Genomic DNA, 20,349 nt, shown 5'->3' with positions numbered 1-20,349 from the left:
TGATGAGTGAGTAAGTTACAGACGCACAAATATCATACCCCAAGACATGCTCACCATTACCCCAAGACATGCTAACCATTACCCCAAGGCATGCTCACCATTACCCCAAGACATGCTCACCATTACCCCAAGGCATGCTCACCATTACCCCAAGGCATGCTCGCCATTACCCCAAGTCATGCTCACCATTACCCCAAGACATGCTCACCATTACCCCAAGACGTGCTCACCATTACCCCAGACATGCTCACCATTACCCCAAGACATGCTCACCATTACCCCAAGACATGCACACCATTTCCCCAAGACATGCTCACCATTACCCCAAGACATGCTAACCATTACCCCAAGACATGCTCACCATTACCCCAAGACATGCTCACCAGTACCCCAAGACATGCTCGCCATTACCCCAAGACATGCTAACCATTACCCCAAGACATGCTCACCATTACCCCAAGACATGCTAACCATTACCCCAAGACATGCTAACCATTACCCCAAGACATGCTAACCATTACCCCAAGACATGCTCACCATTACCCCAAGACATGCTCACCATTAAAATAACTGGGGAGGTTAGCATTTCTTTTATTTTTGAGGGGGGGTATGATATTTGTGTGTCTGTAACTTTCTCACTTATAATTATTCATGATTCATTCAGGACTATTCGTAATCATGGTAGCATCAACATTCATGTAGAAGTGTTTAGAAATATATACAATTCTTATTTACAATAAAAGTCACTCCAAAATTACACAATACATTATTTACCCTTAATTTCTATTGGGCACAAAATAATATGAAACACAACCAAAACAAATAGAAAATGGATCAAACAAGTTTCTAGAGTCTCACGCTTTCTGTAATCATTGTGTGCTATGAATATGGGAACAAATATTAAAATGTTCACTACTTTAATACACATATAAGTACATTTGTCCCAATACTTTTGGTCCCCTAAAATGGGGGGACTATGTACAAAAAGTGCTGTAATTTCTAAACGGTTCACCCGATATGATTTAAAATACCCTCAAATTAAAGCTGACAGTCTGCACTTTAACCTCATTGTATCAAATCCAAAGTGCTGGAGTACAGAGCAAAACAACAAAATATTGTCACTGTTCCAATACTTTGAGCTGACTGTATCTTTTGATTACTGGCAACGGCTGTCATTTTTCAAATGTTCTACTCCCAATTGACTTGCCTAGTTAAATAAAGGTTAAATAAATACAAAATGTTAACAAATTGCAACACTTTTGTTTCCATTGATAACATTTCTCTACAACAATTCTCAATCTAAAAAGTACATCTCATTTTAGGCATGCAACATTTGGCTGGACAAAGTTGCTGGAAGAAACAAGAGGAGCCTTGCAGAACTCACTCTGCCCACCGTGCCCGAGAAACTGTTCCTTCAATCGTAAGTATCTGACAATTCACATATTAAGTGGGGTTAGGATTACAGTGCATTCGGAAAAGTATTCAGACCCCTTCCCTTTTTACACATTTTGTTATGTTACAGGCTAAAATGTATTAAATTGTTTTTTTCCCCCTCATCAATCTACACACAATACCACACAATGACAAAGCAAAAACAGGTTTTAAGTATTCAGACCCTTTTCTCAGTACTTTGCTGAAGCACCTTTGTCAGCGACTACAGAATTGAGTCTTCTTGGGTATGACGCTACAAGCTTGGCACACCTGTATTTTGGGAGTTTCTCCCATTCTCCTATGCAGATCCTCTCAAGATCTGTCAGGTTGGATGGGTAGCGTTGCTGCATAACTATTTTCAGATCTCTCCAGAGATGTTCGATCGGGTTCAAGTCTGTGCTCTGGCTGGGCCACTCAAGGACATTCAGAGACTTGTCCCGAAGCCACTCCTGTGCTGTCTTGGCTGTGTGCTTAGGGTCGTTGTCCTGTTGGAAGGTGAACCTTCGCTTCAGTCTGAGGTCCTGAGCACCCTGGAGCAGGTTTTCATCAAGGATCTCTCTGTACTTTGCTCCATTCATCTTTGCCTCAATCCTGACTAGCCAAATCAAATCAAATGTATTTATAAAGCCCTTCTTACATCAGCTGATGTCACAAAGTGCTGTACAGAAACCCAGCCTAAAACCCCAAACAGCAAGCAATGCAGGTGTAGAAGCACGGTGGCTAGGAAAAACTCCCTAGAAAGGCTAGAACCTAGGAAGAAACCTAGAGAGGATCCAGGCTATGAGGGGTGGCCAGTCCTCTTCTGGCTGTGCTGGGTGGAGATTATAACAGAACATGGCCAAGATGTTCAAATGTTCATAGATGACCAGCAGGGTCAAATAATAATAATCACAGTGGTTGTCGAGGGTGCAACAGGTCAGCACCTCAGGAGTAAATGTCAGTTGGCTTTTCGTAGCTGATCATTCAGAGTATCTCTACCACTCCTGCTGTCTCTAGAGAGTTGAAACAGCAGGTCTGGGACAGGTAGCACATCCGGTGAACAGGTCAGGGTCCCATAGCCGCAGACAGAACAGTTGAAACTGAAGCAGCAGCACGGCCAGGTGGACTGGGGACAGCAAGGAGTCATCAGGCCAGGTAGTCCTGAGGCATGGTCCTAGGACTCAGGTCCTCCGAGAGAAAGAGAGAAAGAAAGAAAGAAAGAAAGAAAGAAAGAAAGAAAGAAAGAAAGAAAGAAAGAAAGAAAGAAAGAAAGAAAGAAAGAAAGAAAGAAAGAAAGAAAGAAAGAAAGAAAGAAAGAAAGAAAGAAAGAAAGAAAGAAAGAAAGAAAGAAAAAGAGAGAAAGAGAGAGAAAATTAGAGAGAGCATACTTAAATTCACACAGGACACCGGATAAGACAGGAGAAATACTCCAGATATAACAGACTGACCCTAGCCCCCCGACACATAAACTACTGCAGCATAAATACTGGAGGCTGAGACAGGAGGGGTCAGGAGACACTGTGGCCCCATCCGACGATACCCCTGGACAGGGTCAAACAGGCACGATATAACCCCACCCACTTTGCCAAGCACAGCCCCCACACCACTAGAGGGATATCTTCAACAACCAAATTACCATCCTGAGACAAGGCCGAGTATGGCCCACAAAGATCTCCGCCACGGCACAACACAAGGGGGGGGCGCCAACCCAGACAGGAAGATCACGTCAGTGACTCAACCCACTCAAGTGACGCACCCCTCCTAGGGCCTGATGGAAGAGCACCAGTAAGCCAGTGACACAGCCCCTGTAATAGGGTTAGAAGCAGAGAATCCCAGTGGAGAGAGGGGAACTGGCCAGGCAGAGACAGCAAGGGCGGTTTGTTGCTCCAGTGCCTTTCCGTTCACCTTCACACTCCTGGGCCAGACTACACTCAATCATAGGACGTACTGAAGAGATGAGTCTTCAATAAAGACTTAAAGGTTGAGACCGAGTCTGTGTCTCTCACATGGGTAGGCAGACCATTCCATAAAAATTGAGCTCTATAGGAGAAAGCCCTGCCTCCAGCTGTTTGCTTAGAAATTCTAGGGACAATTAGGAGGCCTGCGTCTTGTGACCGTAGCGTACGTGTAGGTATGTACGGCAGGACCAAATCGGAAAGATAGGTAGGAGCAATCCCATGTAATGCTTTGTAGGTTAGCAGTAAAACCTTGAAATCAGCCCTTACCTTTATTAACAGGAAGCCAGTGTAGAGAGGCTAGCACTGGAGTAATATGATCACATTTTTTGGTTCTAGTCAAGATTCTAATGTTTAGCACTAACTGAAGTTTATTTAGTGCTTTACCCGGTTAGCCGGAAAGTAGAGCATTGCAGTAGTCTAACCTAGAAGTGACAAAAACATGGATACATTTTTCTGCATCATTTTTGGACAGAAAGTTTCAGATTTTTGCAATGTTACGTAGATGGAAAAAAGCTGTCCTTGAAATAGTCTTGATATGTTTGTCAAAAGAGAGATCAGGGTCCAGAGTAAAGCCGAGGTCCTTCACAGTTTTATTTGAGACGACTGTACAACCATCAAGATTAATTGTCAGATTCAACAGAAGATCTCTTTGTTTCTTGGGACCTAGAACAAGCATCTCTGTTTTGTCCGAGTTTAAAAGTAGAACATTTGCAGCCATCCACTTCCTTATGTCTGAAACACAGGCTTCCAGGGAGGGCAATTTTGGGGCTTCGAAATGTACAGCTGTGTGTCATCCATATAGCAGTAAAAGTTATCATTATGTTTCCGAATGACATCACCAAGAGGTAAAATATATAGTGAAAATATTAGTGGTCCTAAAACGGAACCTTGAGGAACACTGAAATTTACAGTTGATTTGTCAGAGGACAAACCATCCACAGAGACAAACTGACATCTTTCCAACAGATAAGATCTAAACCAGGCCAGAACTTGTCCATGTAGACCAATTTGGGTTTCCAATCTCTCCAAAAGAATGTGGTGATTGATGGTATCAAAAGCAGCACTAAGGTCTAGGAGCACGAGGACAGATGGAGAGCCTCGGTCTGATGCCATTAAAAGGTAATTTACCACCTTCACAAGTGCAGTCTCAGCGCTATGATGGGGTCTAAAACCAGACTGAAGCGTTTCATATGCATTGTTTGTCTTCAGGAAAGCAGTGAGTTACTGCACAACAGCTTTTCAAACATTTTTGAGAGGAATGGGAGATTCGATACAGGCTGATAGTTTTTTATATTTTCTGGGTCAAGGTTTGACTTTTTCAAGAGAGGCTTTATTACTGCTAGCCTCCCAGTCCCTGCCGCTGAAAAACATCCCCACAGCATGATGCTGCCACCACCATGGTTCACCGTAGGGATGGTGCCAGGTTTCATCCAGACGTGACGCTTGGCATTCAAGAGTTAAATCTTGGTTTCATCATCAGACCAGAGAATCTTGTTTCTCATGGTCTGAGAGTCTTTAGGTGCCTTTTGGCAACCTCCAAGCGGGCTGTTATGGGCCTTTTACTGAGGAGTGGATTCTGTCTGGCCACTCTACCATAAAGACCTGATTGGTGCAGTGTAGCACAGATGGTTGTCTTTCTGGATGGTTCTCCCATCTTCACAGAGGAACTCTAGAGCTCTGTTAGAGTCACCATCGGGTTTTTGGTCACCTCCCTGGTGGCCAGCTCTAGGAAGAGTCTTGGTGGTTTCAAACTTCTTCCATTTAAGAATGATGGAGGCCACAGTGTTCTTGGGGACCTTCAATCTTGCAGAAATGTTTTGGTACACACCCCCAGATCTGTGCCTTGACCTCATTGCTTGGTTTTTGCTCTGACATGCACTGTCAACTGTGGGACCTTATATAGACAGGTGTGTGACTTTCCAAAACATGTCCAATCAATTGAATTTACCACAGGTGGACTCCAATCAAGTTGTAGAAACATCTCAAGGATGATCAATGGAAACAGGATGCACCTGAGCTCAACTTTGAGTCTCATAGCAAAGGATCTGAATACTTATGTAAATAAGGTATTTCTGTTTATAATTTTTTATACATTTGGGGTCTGAATACTTTCCGAAGGCACTGTATTTCCATGTCAATCCATTCCATTCACTTTAACCATATCTACATGTACATACTACCTCAATCAGCCTGACTAACCGGTATCTGTATGTAGCCTCGCTACTTTTATAGCCTCGCTACTATATATAGCCTGTCTTTTTACTGTTGTTTTATTTCTTTACTTACCTATTGTTCACCTAACACCTTTTTTGCACTGCTGGTTAGAGCCTGTAAGTAAGCATTTCACTGTAAGGTCCTGTTGTATTCGACGCACGTGACAAATAAACTTTGATTAGATTCAATTCAGGAGATAAAATGAAATGTAATAATGGCAAAGTGTAAGGGGAAATCAGGATAAATTCTTCGCTAATAACAATGAATTAATTTGTCACTTTCTTTTTTGTTTTTACAACAGTGACAGTTTATTCAGATACGAGTTCAACCAGAACAAAATGGCAATCTCCCTTGTTGTGCCTTTGGGAGGAAAATCCTCTGAGGAGTTAAACATTCCCGCTACCCTGTCCATTCCTGCCATTGATGTTCCTGAAATAGGTTGGATGGTTCCTGCCAATGAGATCCAAATCCCAACTTTCACCATACCTCGCTCTTTTGACTTCGTGCTGCCCTTGCTTGGCCTTGCTGAGGTTACCTCCAAAGTAAACAGCAACTTCTACAACTGGGAGGGATCCATCTCCGGGGGAAACAACACTGTTGATGTTCCCAGCTATATTGTTAATTTTAAAGTCACGGCTCAGTCGCCTATCAGCCCACTCGCCTACAGACTTGAAGGTAAACTTTGCTGATCTTTCCACGTTTCATTAGGGGTTCATAGTGAAGCTGTGTAACCTACTGTTATTCTTACATTATGTTTTTCCTTGACATAGTCAAATAACTCAAGCATAGATTGGTAATTGTTTTTTTTTGGGGGGGGGGGGGGGGGGGGCACAGAAACTAGAGGCCATGAGCAACTTTGTTAAAAATTACTGAACTGATTGGCCTATTGAGAGATAAACATGGTAATGCTTTCACTGATTGCACATAAAGGAAGGTACAGTGGGGCAAAAAAGTATTTAGTCAGCCACCAATTGTGCAAGTTCTCCCACTTAAAAAGATGAGAGAGGCCTGTAATTTTCATCATAGGTACACTTCAACTGTGACAGACAAAATGAGAAAAAAAAATCCAGAAAATCACATTGTAGGATTTTTAATGAATTTATTTGCAAATTATGGTGGAAAATAAGTATTTGGTCACCTACAAACAAGCAAGATTTCTGGCTCTCACAGACCTGTAACTTCTTCTTTAAGAGGCTCCTCTGTCCTCCACTCGTTACCTGTATTAATGGCACCTGTTTGAACTTGTTATCAGTATAAAAGACACCTGTCCACAACCTCAAACAGTCACACTCCAAACTCCACTATGGCCAAGACCAAAGAGCTGTCAAAGGACACCAGAAACAAAATTGTAGACCTGCACCAGGCTGGGAAGACTGAATCTGCAATAGGTAAGCAGCTTGGTTTGAAGAAATCAACTGTGGGAGCAATTATTAGGAAATGGAAGACATACAAGACCACTGATAATCTCCCTCGATCTGGGGCTCCACGCAAGATCTCACCCCGTGGGGTCAAAATGATCACAAGAACAGTGAGAAAAAATCCCAGAACCACACGGGGGGACCTAGTGAATGACCTGCAGAGAGCTGGGACCAAAGTAACAAAGCCTACCATCAGTAACACACTACGCCGCCAGGGACTCAAATCCTGCAGTGCCAGACGTGTCCCCCTGCTTAAGCCAGTACATCTCCAGGCCCGTCTGAAGTTTGCTAGAGAGCATTTGGATGATCCAGAAGAAGATTGGGAGAATGTCATATGGTCAGATGAAACCAAAATATAACTTTTTGGTAAAAACTCAACTCGTCGTGTTTGGAGGACAAAGAATGCTGAGTTGCATCCAAAGAACACCATACCTACTGTGAAGCATGGGGGTGGAAACATCATGCTTTGGGGCTGTTATTCTGCAAAGGGACCAGGACGACTGATCCGTGTAAAGGAAAGAATGAATGGGGCCATGTATCGTGAGATTTTGAGTGAAAACCTCCTTCCATCAGCAAGGGCATTGAAGATGAAACGTGGCTGGGTCTTTCAGCATGACAATGATCCCAAACACACCGCCCGGGCAACGAAGGAGTGGCTTCGTAAGAAGCATTTCAAAGTCCTGGAGTGGCCTAGCCAGTCTCCAGATCTCAACCCCATAGAAAATCTTTGGAGGGAGTTGAAAGTCCGTGTTGCCCAGCAACAGCCCCAAAACATCACTGCTCTAGAGGAGATCTGCATGGAGGAATGCGCCAAAATACCAGCAACAGTGTGTGAAAACCTTGTGAAGACTTACAGAAAACGTTTGACCTCTGTCATTGCCAACAAAGGGTATATAACAAAGTATTGAGATAAACTTTTGTTATTGACCAAATACTTATTTTCCACCATAATTTGCAAATAAATTCATTAAAAATCCTACAAAGTGATTTTCTGGATTTTTTTTTCTCATTTTGTCTGTCATACATGTCTGTCATACAGGCCTCTCATCTTTTTAAGTGGGAGAACTTGCACAATTGGTGGCTGACTAAATACTTTTTTGCCCCACTGTACGTGATAGAGTTTGCAGTTTGCTGTGTTATCCAACTGATCTTGTGTCCTTTCTGTCATCCTGTGAACCCCGTTCATTGCTGGTCGCTGCTATATTTTAATGTACAGTGCATTCGGAAAGGATTCAGACCCCGTGACTTTTCCCATATTTTGTTATGTTACAGCCTTATTCTAAAATGGATTAAATTGTTTATTTTCCCTCATCAATCTACACACAATACCCCATAATGACAAAGTGAAAACAGGTTTTTAGAAATGTTTGCAAATGTATTCAAAATTAAAACAGAAATACCTTATTTATATAAGTATTCAGACCAGTTGCACTCAAGGACATTCAGAGACTTGTCCCGAAGCCACTCCTGCATTGTCTTGGCTGTGTGCTCTGGGTCGTTGTCCTGTTGGAAGGTGAACCGTCGCCCCAGTCTGTGGTCCTGAGCGTTCTGGAGCAGGTTTTCATCAGGGATCTCTTTGTACATTGCTACGTTCATCTTTCTCTCGATCCTGATTAGTTTCCCAGACCCTGCCGCTGAAAAACATCCCCACAGCATGATGCTGCCACCACCATGCTTCACCGTAGGGATGGTGCCGGGTTTCTTGCAGACGTGATGCTTGGCATTCAAGCCAGAGTGAAATCTTGGTTTCATCAGACCAGAGAATCTTGTTTCTCATGATCTGAGAGTCCTTTAGGTGCCTTTTGGCAAACTCCAAGCGGACTGTCATGTGCCTTTACTGAGGAGTGGCTTCTGTCTGGCCACTCTATCATAAAGGCCTGATTGGTGGAGTGCTGCAGAGATGGTTGTCTTTCTGGAAAGTTTTCCTATCTCCACAGAGGAACTCTGGAGCTCTGTCAAAGTTACCATTGGGTTTTTGGTCACCTCCCTGACCAAGGCCCTTCTCCCCCTATTGCTCAGTTTGGCTGGGTGGCCAGCTCTAGGAAGAGTCTTGGTGCTTCCAAACTTCTTCCATTTAACAATGATGGAGGCTGCTGTGTTCTTGGGGACCTTAAATGATGCAGAAATGATTTGGTACCCTTCCCCAGATCTGTGCTTCCACACAATCCTGTCTCGGAGCTCTACGGACAATTTCTTCGACCTCATGGCTTGGTTTTTGCTCTGACATGCACTGTCAACTGTGGGACCTTATGTGGTGTGTCTTTCCAAATCATGTCCAATCAATTGTATTTACCACAGAGGAACTCCAATGAAGTTTTAGCATCATCTCAAGTATGATCAATGGAAAATGATGCACCTGAGCTTAATTTTGAGTCTCATAGCAGAGGGTCTAAATACTTATGTAAATAATGTGTTTCTGTTTTTTATTTGTAATACATTTGCAACAATTTCAAAAAAAAATGTTTTTGCTTTGTCATTATGGGGTAATGTGTGGGAAGATTGATAAGGAAAATTGTTTATTTAATCCATTTTAGAATAAGGCTGTAACTTAACAAAATGTGGAAAAAGGGAAGTGGTCTGAACACTTTTCGAATGCACTGTATATTTTCCACACATACATTTAAGAATATAGAATATCACCATATTTCACTGTTTATATAATGACAATGGTTTCATCTCCTTTTGTCTTCATAAAGGCACAGGCATGATTTCAGGAACAGTGGAAGATAATCTGAAGTACCTAGTCAACGGGTCCCTGAGCCACAGTTTCATCGATGCCAGCTTCAGTTTCTTTGAAACCTTGAGTGTTACAGACAAACTGAATGCTAAGGCCAACTACAAAATTGAAGCCTCAAGTCCTCTGGGCCTGCAGACCTCTCTGTACTACTCAGCAATGTCAGAATCCACTTCTGAAGAGGTCACAGGGGATGGTAGCTTGGATGGAACCATCAGAGTGGGCTCATGGAAAGCCGACTCCACCTACAGACATAACTATGCCATTCGCCCCCTCGATAGAGAAGGAAGAGGAGAGTCCAACCTGCGGGTGAACTCCCCACTTATCCAGGCTCAGAACATGATCAAGGGAGTGTATGCCAATGACGAGTTGTCCATTGTGTCCAAAACCAATGTGCAGGACGATGCTCTCAAGCATGTGGCAGAGCTCAAGTACAAGGATGGCCAACTATCTCTGAAGTGTGATGCTGTTTCCAATGCCCTGGGCAATATACTTAAGAACAAAGTTGAACTTGGAATCTCCAGTGAGGTAATCATTCTGAGAGTTGAGTCCCAGGCTGATGATGCAACAAACCAGGCTTACTCCCTTCTCACAGGTTCCCTGAATATGGACGGTCTTGAAGTCAACTCTGAAGGCTCCCTTACCGTTAAAGGTGGCCGTGGATTGCATAAGGCCACTGTGACAGTGAACAGAAATGGCCTGGTTACCAGTGGCACCAACAGCCTGCAGTGCAGTCCCTTGACGTTTGAGAACATCTACAATGGGGGCATAGATAGTAGTGGAGCCTCCCTGACCTCCACGACCAAAGGAATGGCTGAAGACAGTAGAGCCGAGCTAAGCTTCGTGGGCAGAATATCAAGTACTGAGGCTTCTCTAGGCAGTGCCTTCAGAGGCAACGCCTATGATTCAAACGCAAGAAGTACAACAAACCTGGTATTGAACAGGCGGGGTTTAATCTTCTCCAACAACATGAAGGGATCTCTGCAGAACATGAAGACAGAAAACACCCATAGTCTGACTCTCACATTATGGACCCTGGCCTTCCGCTCTAAGACAGACAACTTAATCTGTGAGGACGCCTCCTACAAGCATGATATAAAGGTTGACGTAAAGCCTTTTGTTACCTCCATTGACATGAAAAATTATCTCAAGCTCTTTGACGTCCATATGAACAATGAAGGCCAGGTAAAAATGGAGCCTACCAAGCTGGACCTGAGTGGAAGTTTAAGAGGAGCCTACGGAGACGAACATGAGCTCAGACACACTTATGAAATAAACTATGCTGACCTAGCTGGCACTCTGAAGTGTAGTACAACTGGGAAGATAATGGATGCACAGATGAGCCACAACTGTGAAATTGAGATTGCAGGACTGACCTCCAAGTCTAACTGTGAAGCAAGGATAAACTCAGAATCATTACGTTTTGTCAGCACTATTCGCACCTTGGCACTGCCATTTAGTGTCACTGTCAATGCCATAATCAACAGTGATGGTGAGGTGGACCTGTTTGGGAAGCACACTGGGCAGCTCTACAGCAAATTGCTTGTGAAAGCAGAGCCTCTTGCACTTGCTTACTCACATGACTGCCGGGCCACAACCACACATATGCTGGAGAGTTGGGAATCTTCTGCTCACCTGGATAACAAGTTTGATGGTCTTCTAACACCCAGTGAACAGTCATTAACCTGGAAAACTAAATCCAAGTTTGACAACCACGCTTATAATCAAGACGTCAGCACTTACAACAATGCTCAGATGCTTGGAATTGAGTTTGAGGGAATAGTATCTACAAACCTTTTAAACGAGGCTGGAGAGGGTGGAGACAAAAGGTCAGAGAAGGAAAACCAAGAATTCAGTGTCTCCGGTTTCCTGAAGTATGACAAGAACAGTAACTCACATATCATCAAGCTTCCCTTCATTAAAAGCTTTCCTGCTGCTTTTGATCTTCTCAAGACTGCTGTCGTCAGTGCTCTGGAGGCCATGCAACAATATATCATCAGCTTAGACATTAACCAGCTAATTGGTGGGCTAAGAGTCCATTTGGACAATCTGCCGCAGCAAGTCAGTGACTTCATGACAGGGATTGATTTGGAGAACAAAGTGAATGATGTGAAAAAGAAACTGATTATTTTGACACAAGAGTATGCTGTGACACTGGAAGACTTGGAAGCCTCTGTGGAGAATCTTAAGGTGAACATTGAAAAAACCCTGATTGATATTGCAAGCAAAATCAGTGACCTGATTGCAACAGTCAGGGGCAGCATTGAGAGCGGAGACTTGTCAGACGCCATTTCAAATGTCCTCTCACAAATTAGAAATATGCTGAAGGATGTTGATTACCATTTTAATATCAGAGAGACAATTGTCAGAGTCATTGATGCAATTGAGGATGTCATCAGACAGATTGATCTTCAGAAGCTAGGAGACAGCAGTGTTGCCTGGTTGGGGGAGATTGATAGTAGATTTAGAATCAAAGAAAAACTTCAAGATAAAATTAGTGAATTGAAACAGGTTATCGAGACCTTTGATGTCACAATGTTTTTCCAGGATCTGAGGGATTACACCCTCTCAATCAACTTTGACTTTGCTAAATATGTGGAGCAGCTAACTGCTAAGATTCCCACTGAGCAGATGGCCAGGGTCCTTGAATCTATAAAGGATGTGATTGTCAACTGGATTGAAGAATATGAAATTGCAGACAAAATCAATGCTATGTATTCTTATATCAGAGATCTGCTTCTCAGGTATGAGTTTGACAAGAGATTTGAAGTATTCATGGATCAGACTGTAGTACTCATCAAGGAATTCCGAATCCAAGAAACTGTGCAATCACTGGTTGATGCTTTGAAATCTATAGATGTTGAAGTCATGTATGACAAAGTTATGCAACTACTGGATGGGTCTGTAAATCAGTTCAAATCAATTGACTTCAAGCAAAGTATTGATGAGCTAAAGGAATACATTTGCTCAGTCATCAAGATTATAAAGGAATTTGATTACAATGTGTTTGTTGATGATGCTAACCAGAAGATCAGTGAACTAACAAGTTATGTTAATAATCAGATTGAAGCCTATGGAATTGCACAAAAAATAGAGGCCTCCAGAGAATTTGTTAGAAAGATCCAGGGTTCTATCTTCAAATACTTGGAACAACTCAAAGAGACAAGAATTGCAGAAGTCGTGAAGATGATGAAAGATGTGATTGACACTACAGCCTTCAACGATATAAAGACAATTGTACAGCAAGCCCTTCAAGACATGAGAGATAGAGTTGATGGCATGAACATTAGAGAGGAGATACTCATCTATCTGCAAAGGGCAAGTGACTCCTATACCAACATGGTTGCCTACATTTCTGTTCAGTTCAACAAACTGATTGAGGAAATCCGCAGGGTGGTTGAGGACCAAGATATATTAAACCAGATCAGTCAGGCTGTGGATGGTGTTCTGGATGCACTGAAGACAGCAGAGGTTGAGATTCCCTCTTTTGTAGTGCCTCTCACTGACCTCGTCATTCCCGCCATCCAAATCAACCTGAACAGGCTGCAGGACATAAGCATTCCGGCTCAAATCTCAGTCCCTGAGTTCACCATCCTGAGTTCTTACACTGTCCCAGCCATGAACATAGATTTTGAGGAAATCAAAGAAAAAATAATTGCATTCATTGACCAAGTAAGAGAATATGAGGTTCCAATGCCTCCACCCGAGGCCATCTTTGGAGACTTGAGAGCACTTTACTTATCCGACCTCCCAGACTTGACCTTCCCAGAAATAACTATTTTAGAGATCAAGCTTCCAGCCATCAACCTCCCAAAGTTGAATCTGGAGAACTTTGAAATCACAATGCTTCCAATTCCGGAGTTCAAGTTCCCTCAGGTCCACAGTGAAGTTCAAATTCCTGCTTTTGGCAAGCTCTATGGCGAGTTTAGAGTGAACTCCCCTCATTACACTCTTGTGACAGTAGCCTCATTAGAGAACTCAACAACAATTAATTTGAATAGAGATGCACCAGAGACTTCCAAGTTCACAGCCACGCTTACTTCTCAGGCCAAATCAGCCTTTGAATTCCTTGACTACTCCTTGGATGCCACTGCTCGTCTAGAAGCTTCTCAGATGGAAACATTGGTGTTTACTGAGACTGTGAATGTCACCCACATGGTCTTCTCTATAGATCACGAGGGATCACTGACTTTCAGCGCACCCTCTGCAGAAGCAACAGCAAAGACCACTGCTAAGGCCACTACTGAGATGTACACAGCTGATCTGGTGAACAACATTGCACTGTCCCTAAAGAGTGGAATTTCTGCATCAATAGACACTACCTACAGCCACAACTTGAACATCCCAGCTGTTGAAACATCAAGCCAAGCCACCATGACCCAGACTGCAGCAGCCAGTCTTGAATCTGGTATTATTTCTGTGACTGTTGGAAATGAAGGAAGTGGAAAGTGGTCCATTCAAGACTACTCAGATGAAGGCACACACAAAAACAATCTAGAATTCAACATCAATGTTATCACTGCGAAATTAACCTTTGTTGGAGAAACTGAAAGCAAGGTCTTGAAAATGAAACAAACCATGAATGCTGAATCTGTCATTTTCAGCCACTTCACTGTTGATGCCAGGGCTGAGACAGAACTTCCTTTCGTCAAGAGCAGTATTGCGGTTTTAAATGGAGATGCCCATGTGGGAGACCTAAAGATTGCACTCACAGCCTCCCACAATGCAGAGCTTATGGGAAGAATGAGTGGAACCATATCTAACACTTTGGAATTTTTGGTCCATCCTTTTGAGATTGTCCTAGATTGCAAAAACGAAGGAAATTCAAAGGTTATCTTCCCATTGAAACTCACAGGAAAGTTTGATCTCCAAAATGAATTTGGTGTGATACTTAACTCTGAAATGCAGCACGCATGCTGGGCTGGCTTAGCTCGATTCAATCAGTACAAGTACTATCATAATTTCACCATGGACAACAATCAGAAAGACATTGGAATCTATGCAGCAATGAACGGTGAAGCCAATGTTGACTTTTTGACCGTTCCCCTCACCATCCCTGAGATGACAGTGCCTTATCTTAGATTGAAAACACCTCACATTCAAGAACTTTCTCTTTGGGAGCATGCTGGCCTCAAGGAACTTCTAACCACCCCTAGGCAATCATTTGAAATGAACCTAAAGCTTCAGTATCAGAAGAACCCTGACATGCACACCATTGATTATGACCTACATCCCTTCTACAATGCAATTAGTAATTTAGACATTTTTAGGGCTCACTTTGAGTTAGGGAGAAACAAACTTGTAAACCTTCTGACAACCTCTTACAATGAAGCCAAGACACATTTTGACAAATATAAGATTGACACATCCAACCAACCTCCCAGGTTCGTCACAGTCCCTGGATACAAAATACCCATCCTGAATATTGAAGTCTCTAGCTTCAGAGCAGAGTTACCTGCATTTGGCTTTTTCATCCCTAAGGAGGTCAGTACACCAGGTTTTAAAGTTCCAACAATGGGTTTTTCTGTGCCATCTTATACCCTGGTGCTGCCATCTCTGGAGCTGCCAGTCTTACGTATTCCTGAGACATTGAGTGAGCTGACCCTTCCTTCATTCACACTACCTGCCATTCAGAACAACATCATGATCCCTGCCATGGGCAACATGACATGCGATTTCTCTTTCAAGTCCACTGTGATTACCCTGACTGCTAATGTAGGCCTCTATAACCAGTCTGACATTGTTGCCCGATTCGGAGCTTCCTCAACTTCTGTGTTTGATATTCTAAAAGGTAAACTTGACGGGTCTACCAGCCTGACAAGGTCAAGGGGTTTAAAACTTGCCACTGCTCTGTCCTGGGAGCACCAGAACATAGAAGGCAGCCACGACTGTACTGTTAGTCTCTCTAAAAGGAACATGGAAGCTTTTCTGGCAACTGTTGCAAGAGTCAACCTTCCCTTTGTGAGTCTGGAATTGAGTCAGGAACTTCTTGGAAATACCAAGACCAAACCAAATGTAGCCTCCAAGATTAAACTAAAATACATGCTTAATATGCCACTGATTGAGGCTGTAGGCAAGGGGAACATTGATCAAAACATGGCATTGGAGGGACTTACATCTTATGTCTCACTGGAGACCTCTACCAAAGGAAAAACTGACATAACAGTAAAAAGGATTGTTTACTATGGAGCTATAGACAACGAGGCTAACATTTACCTAAATGCAAATGGCTTAAGATCCACAGTGAAAACTGACCTAGACTCCAACCTTGTTTACGATAAGGTTACCATATTGAATCTGAACATCAATAACAACCTAGCTCTTGAGGCATCTCTGAGGCGTGTGTATGCAACTTTGAATTGCACCTGCAACAATATGGTTAACATTGTTTGGGCAGGGTTTGATACAAATGGGAAGCACTCTGTTAAAGCAAACTTAGACTTTGTTCCTCTAACAACGCTGACAGCTAAGGTAGACATTGATGCAACCCAGCCATTCAATTACATGGATCTTCCGGGTGACGCAGGAGTGGATCAGAAATATTATCTTTCCATCACTGCAGATAAGCAGACATTCAGCTGGAGGGGCAGAGAGCAACTTGCTTCTGTTATACATTCCTGTGACTTACTTCTGTCAAATGATGAGGCTGAAGTGAAGATAGATATTGCTGAATCTGTGGAAGGATCTCTTGCTTTCCTGAAGTCTGTCCGGCTCCCTGTCTACCAGAAGACTATTTGGGATGTGCTTAAGTTAGAGCAGGTCTCCAGAATGGATGAAATGCAATTCCTCAATCTGTCCACTACTGTAGTTTACACAAAGAACAAAGAGGGACTAATTTTCACTTTACCATCCAAATTATTTGAGAATGGGGTCACCTTCAATATCCCAGAATTGACACTAGCAGTGCCTAGCTGGGTGAAAGAGATCCCAAAGGCTGTAAGGACGATTGACATGCGATTCCAAAATATTGATCTCCCAGATCAGGTCTCAGTGCCACCTGTCATCGATGTTCCAGCTTTCGATGTACCCTTCACCACTCTCCATGTGCCAGCCTTCTCAATTGATTTGAAGAATTTGGAGATCCCTACGATGATAAGCACCACTGGCTTTGACATCATGCTGCCTGGTCTGCCCAAGGTGGAAATTCCCAGTTTTGATATTGATACAGAGTTTCTACAGAACAGAATGTCCTTCCTGTCAGTGAAGCTGCGACAGTATGAAATCACTATCTCATCATTTACCTTCCCCAAGTCCATTACCATTGGTGAGCACACCATTCATTTGGATGAGATTGCTAGTCAGATTTCCAACTTTGAAATGCCAACCATTACCATCCCAGAACAGAAGATTGAAATCCCTGAAATCTCCCTGAACTTGCCTGTAAGTGTGTTTATCCCAGCCTTCGGTGCCCTCTCCACCACTGTGAAGGTGTTATCCCCAATTTACAATGTGACATCAACTGCAAACCTGGAAAACAAGGAGTCCAACGTTGTCACTTCACTGAAGTCCATCTGTACCTCCACTATGATCTTCCTGGAGTATGACCTCGATGGTAAGATTTGAAAAATGTACTTTAGATTACTTTCTCCAAGTACTTTCAGGTTTACATTTATTTTTGTATATTTGTCCCTGCAGCCACCGCCACTCTTCGTTTTGAAAAAGGAGCAGTCCGCATGAATGGGAAATGCAACTTGGTTCACAGTGACATAAATGTCGACTGGCAGCATGTCTTCTCACAAAATCTCAGGTAAAATATGTTATGAAAGTAAGACTGATGCTTTCGAAAATACAACGCTACCAAATAATAAGATAACAACATATTTTTCTGATTTAAATGTAATCTCTTTTCTTAGGATGAAACGGCAAGCCTCTCCTGATGCTATGTAAGTACCACAAGATAATTTGATTTTTTATTTTACTAGGCAAGTGAGTTAAGAACAAATTCTTATTTACAATGATGGCCTACCGGGGAACAGCCTTGTTCAGGGGCAGAACGGGGAACCTGGGCAACCTTTCGGTTACTGGCCCAACACTCTAACCACTAGGCGACCTGCCGCCCCAGACATCCTGTACATTTCTACCTTTCAGCCCAGATTTTCAGCCCAGATTTTCCCCAACAGACAGATCATAATCGCATAAAAATCTAACCAAGTGTCCTTTATCTTTCAGTGTATCTCGTCATACTTTGAATGTGGATATCACCAGCCCAACCTTTGTTGATGTGAGCTTCCGCTATGCTTCCCGCAAGGATGGCATCACCAATTCCATGGCTTCCCCATCTATTGGTTTCCTCGGATTCCTTTTTACTTGGAGGTCACCTTCACAGGTGTACGGAAAAGTGTTCAGTCGCTACCTGGTAAGACAAATCTGAATTCTTGGAACTTTTTTTATATGCATACTACACACCTCTGCCTATAAATTGTCAAACTGAAAGCTTAGAGTATTCAAGATGTTATTTTCTATGGACACAATACATAGCTTTATTTGTTGTTGCCTTAATCAGTGTTTATACTGAAGGAATGAGACAAACAATTCTAATCCCCTCTTACTTGTTCCTTATCCATCCAGTCTACCCCTGATAAGGATACGGACATTGTGAGTGTCAAAGCCACTCTGAAGAGCTCTGAGAAGTTGAGTTTCCAGGTTGCCTGGAACATGGATACCATGCATTACACCATCGAAGGGCTCAAAGAGCGGATGCCTGCCATCACAGATGCGCTGCTCAAATTCATAAACAAGTATCACACAGCTCACTTTGGCTTCAGTGTAAACCGTGCCTCCATTAAGCTGAAGAACTCTGTCTCCAACATCATTGAGAGAGCCTATCATGAGGTCCCATTGGGTTTTGATACACTACAGAATTCTATGAGAGAGATGTTTAGGAATGCAGCTGACAGTATACCGTCTATCGACATCACTGAACTGCTTAACAGTGTTCTTACGTTCTTGCGTGAGACTAATTTTGCTCTGCCCGGAATAGAGGAGAGACTTTCTGGACAGGAGCTCTACGAGAGGGCCAGTCGCTCTGTGTCTGCAACCATTGACCGGGCTGCCCAAAGGTTCTCAAATCTCATGGAGACCATAACTGATATAATTGAAAGTTTCATTAAAGGCGTTCAGTTCACAATCCCTGGTAGCAATGTAGTTGTCAACGGAAACAAGATTGTTGCCAACCTGAGGTCTGCCATGAGTGCCATCCAGGATGAGATGACCAAGGTAGTGAGACACTTGGAGGACGTGAGTCTGGAGGAGCTGATCCAGGAAGTTCATGATCTCCTGCAGCTATGTTTCCAGAGGGCAGCAGAGTTCCTTGCCTCTCTGAAGACACAAGACCTGAAGGAAATGTTGCGTTCTCTTGAGCGTGACATGCACGTGACAAAATCTGAAGCTGGTGAGTACAAAGATACTGCCAAAATAAAGATCCAGGAAATCTATAACGAGGTGACAGTGGATCGTGTGAACAATGACCTCAAGGAGCTTGTCGATTTTTTTCAGTCTCACTTTTATGGGGGACTCGATGAATTTATTGACCTAATGGAGCAGGCATCGCAGAACACAGCTCCATACATAAGAGTAACATTGAAAAAGATGGACATTGATGTTCCCCTTCCCTTCTTTTGGAAGTCTTTCAGTGAGTGGCCAACACAGATCAGGCAGTGAGTGAGCGAGCAATGCTTATTACCACCACTTGAATAAGAACAGCTAACTAAATATACTTTTCTATATGAAAAGAAAACACTATACTAAGCACAGGAGGTTGGTGGCACCTTTATTGAGGGGAACGGGCTTGTGGTAATGGCTGGAGCGGAATCATTGGAATGGTATCAAATACACCAAACACATGGTTTCTGTAATTGATGCTATTCCATATGCTTCATTCCGGCCATTATTATGAGGCATTCTCCCCTCAGCAGCCTCCTGTGATACTAACATATACTTTATGTTTGAGCTGTGACTTTGCTATGTGGAAAACCAAAAAATATTATACTAATACATATACATTATATTTGAGCTGTTATTATATATCACTGTGTTTCATTTTTAAAAGAGCTATTTTTTTTTTAAATGCCTGAACAATCATATTTTTGATGACCATGTTAATTGAGACAATAAAGGGAATTTTTACAGGTATGGTCAACAACACATTTAATATGAGTTATTTCAAGTGAGATTCTTACATCCCAACAAATTAAGGAAGATGGTTCACACACATAAAGTACAGACTCCAGACTCTTCTTTTGTTCGAGCTCAAGTTAAAACCGTGTGGCCTTTAGATGGCAGGGTAGTCCAACTCATTGGAATACTTCTGGTTTTAGAATTCCAACTCTCTACTAAGAAAGCTAAAAACCTTTGTTTGCTACAGATGTTGGATCTTAATTTGATCACTCTTCGGTTGCTGAAAAACTTCCTGCACTGTAGGAAATGCAGATGAGCTTCGTGATTTACATAAATTAACTGAAAACCCGCACTAATACACGGCTATATTAACAGTATTGCACTTTTCATGTAGTCTAATTTTGGCCAGCTTATATCCTAACCACCGATCAAGCAACATTATGGACTAAACGTTCAACTCCTGTTGCTGCGGGATTATTTCACTGAGACAATACAGGTC

General features: G+C 42.7%; 1 protein-coding gene across 1 annotated transcript in view; it reads left to right on the top strand.

Moving 5' to 3' along the window:
• The window catches only part of apoba (apolipoprotein Ba), a 43,862-nt gene extending 23,983 nt beyond the window's left edge, over positions 1-19,879 (top strand). The window contains exons 24-30 of the mRNA XM_038967303.1: positions 1,323-1,420; positions 5,884-6,257; positions 9,697-17,286; positions 17,370-17,481; positions 17,588-17,617; positions 17,904-18,090; positions 18,303-19,879. Coding sequence (XP_038823231.1) covers positions 1,323-1,420; positions 5,884-6,257; positions 9,697-17,286; positions 17,370-17,481; positions 17,588-17,617; positions 17,904-18,090; positions 18,303-19,394 — 9,483 coding nt within the window. The 3' untranslated portion in view covers positions 19,395-19,879. The remainder of the gene's footprint in view (positions 1-1,322; positions 1,421-5,883; positions 6,258-9,696; positions 17,287-17,369; positions 17,482-17,587; positions 17,618-17,903; positions 18,091-18,302) is intronic.
• The last annotated feature ends 470 nt before the right edge of the window (positions 19,880-20,349 follow it).

Source organism: Salvelinus namaycush, chromosome 28, assembly GCF_016432855.1.
Source record: "Salvelinus namaycush isolate Seneca chromosome 28, SaNama_1.0, whole genome shotgun sequence".
Classification (NCBI taxonomy): Eukaryota; Metazoa; Chordata; class Actinopteri; order Salmoniformes; family Salmonidae; genus Salvelinus; species Salvelinus namaycush.
The sequence above is the reverse complement of the archived record's forward strand: the minus strand, read 5'-3'. Positions and strand labels throughout refer to the sequence as shown.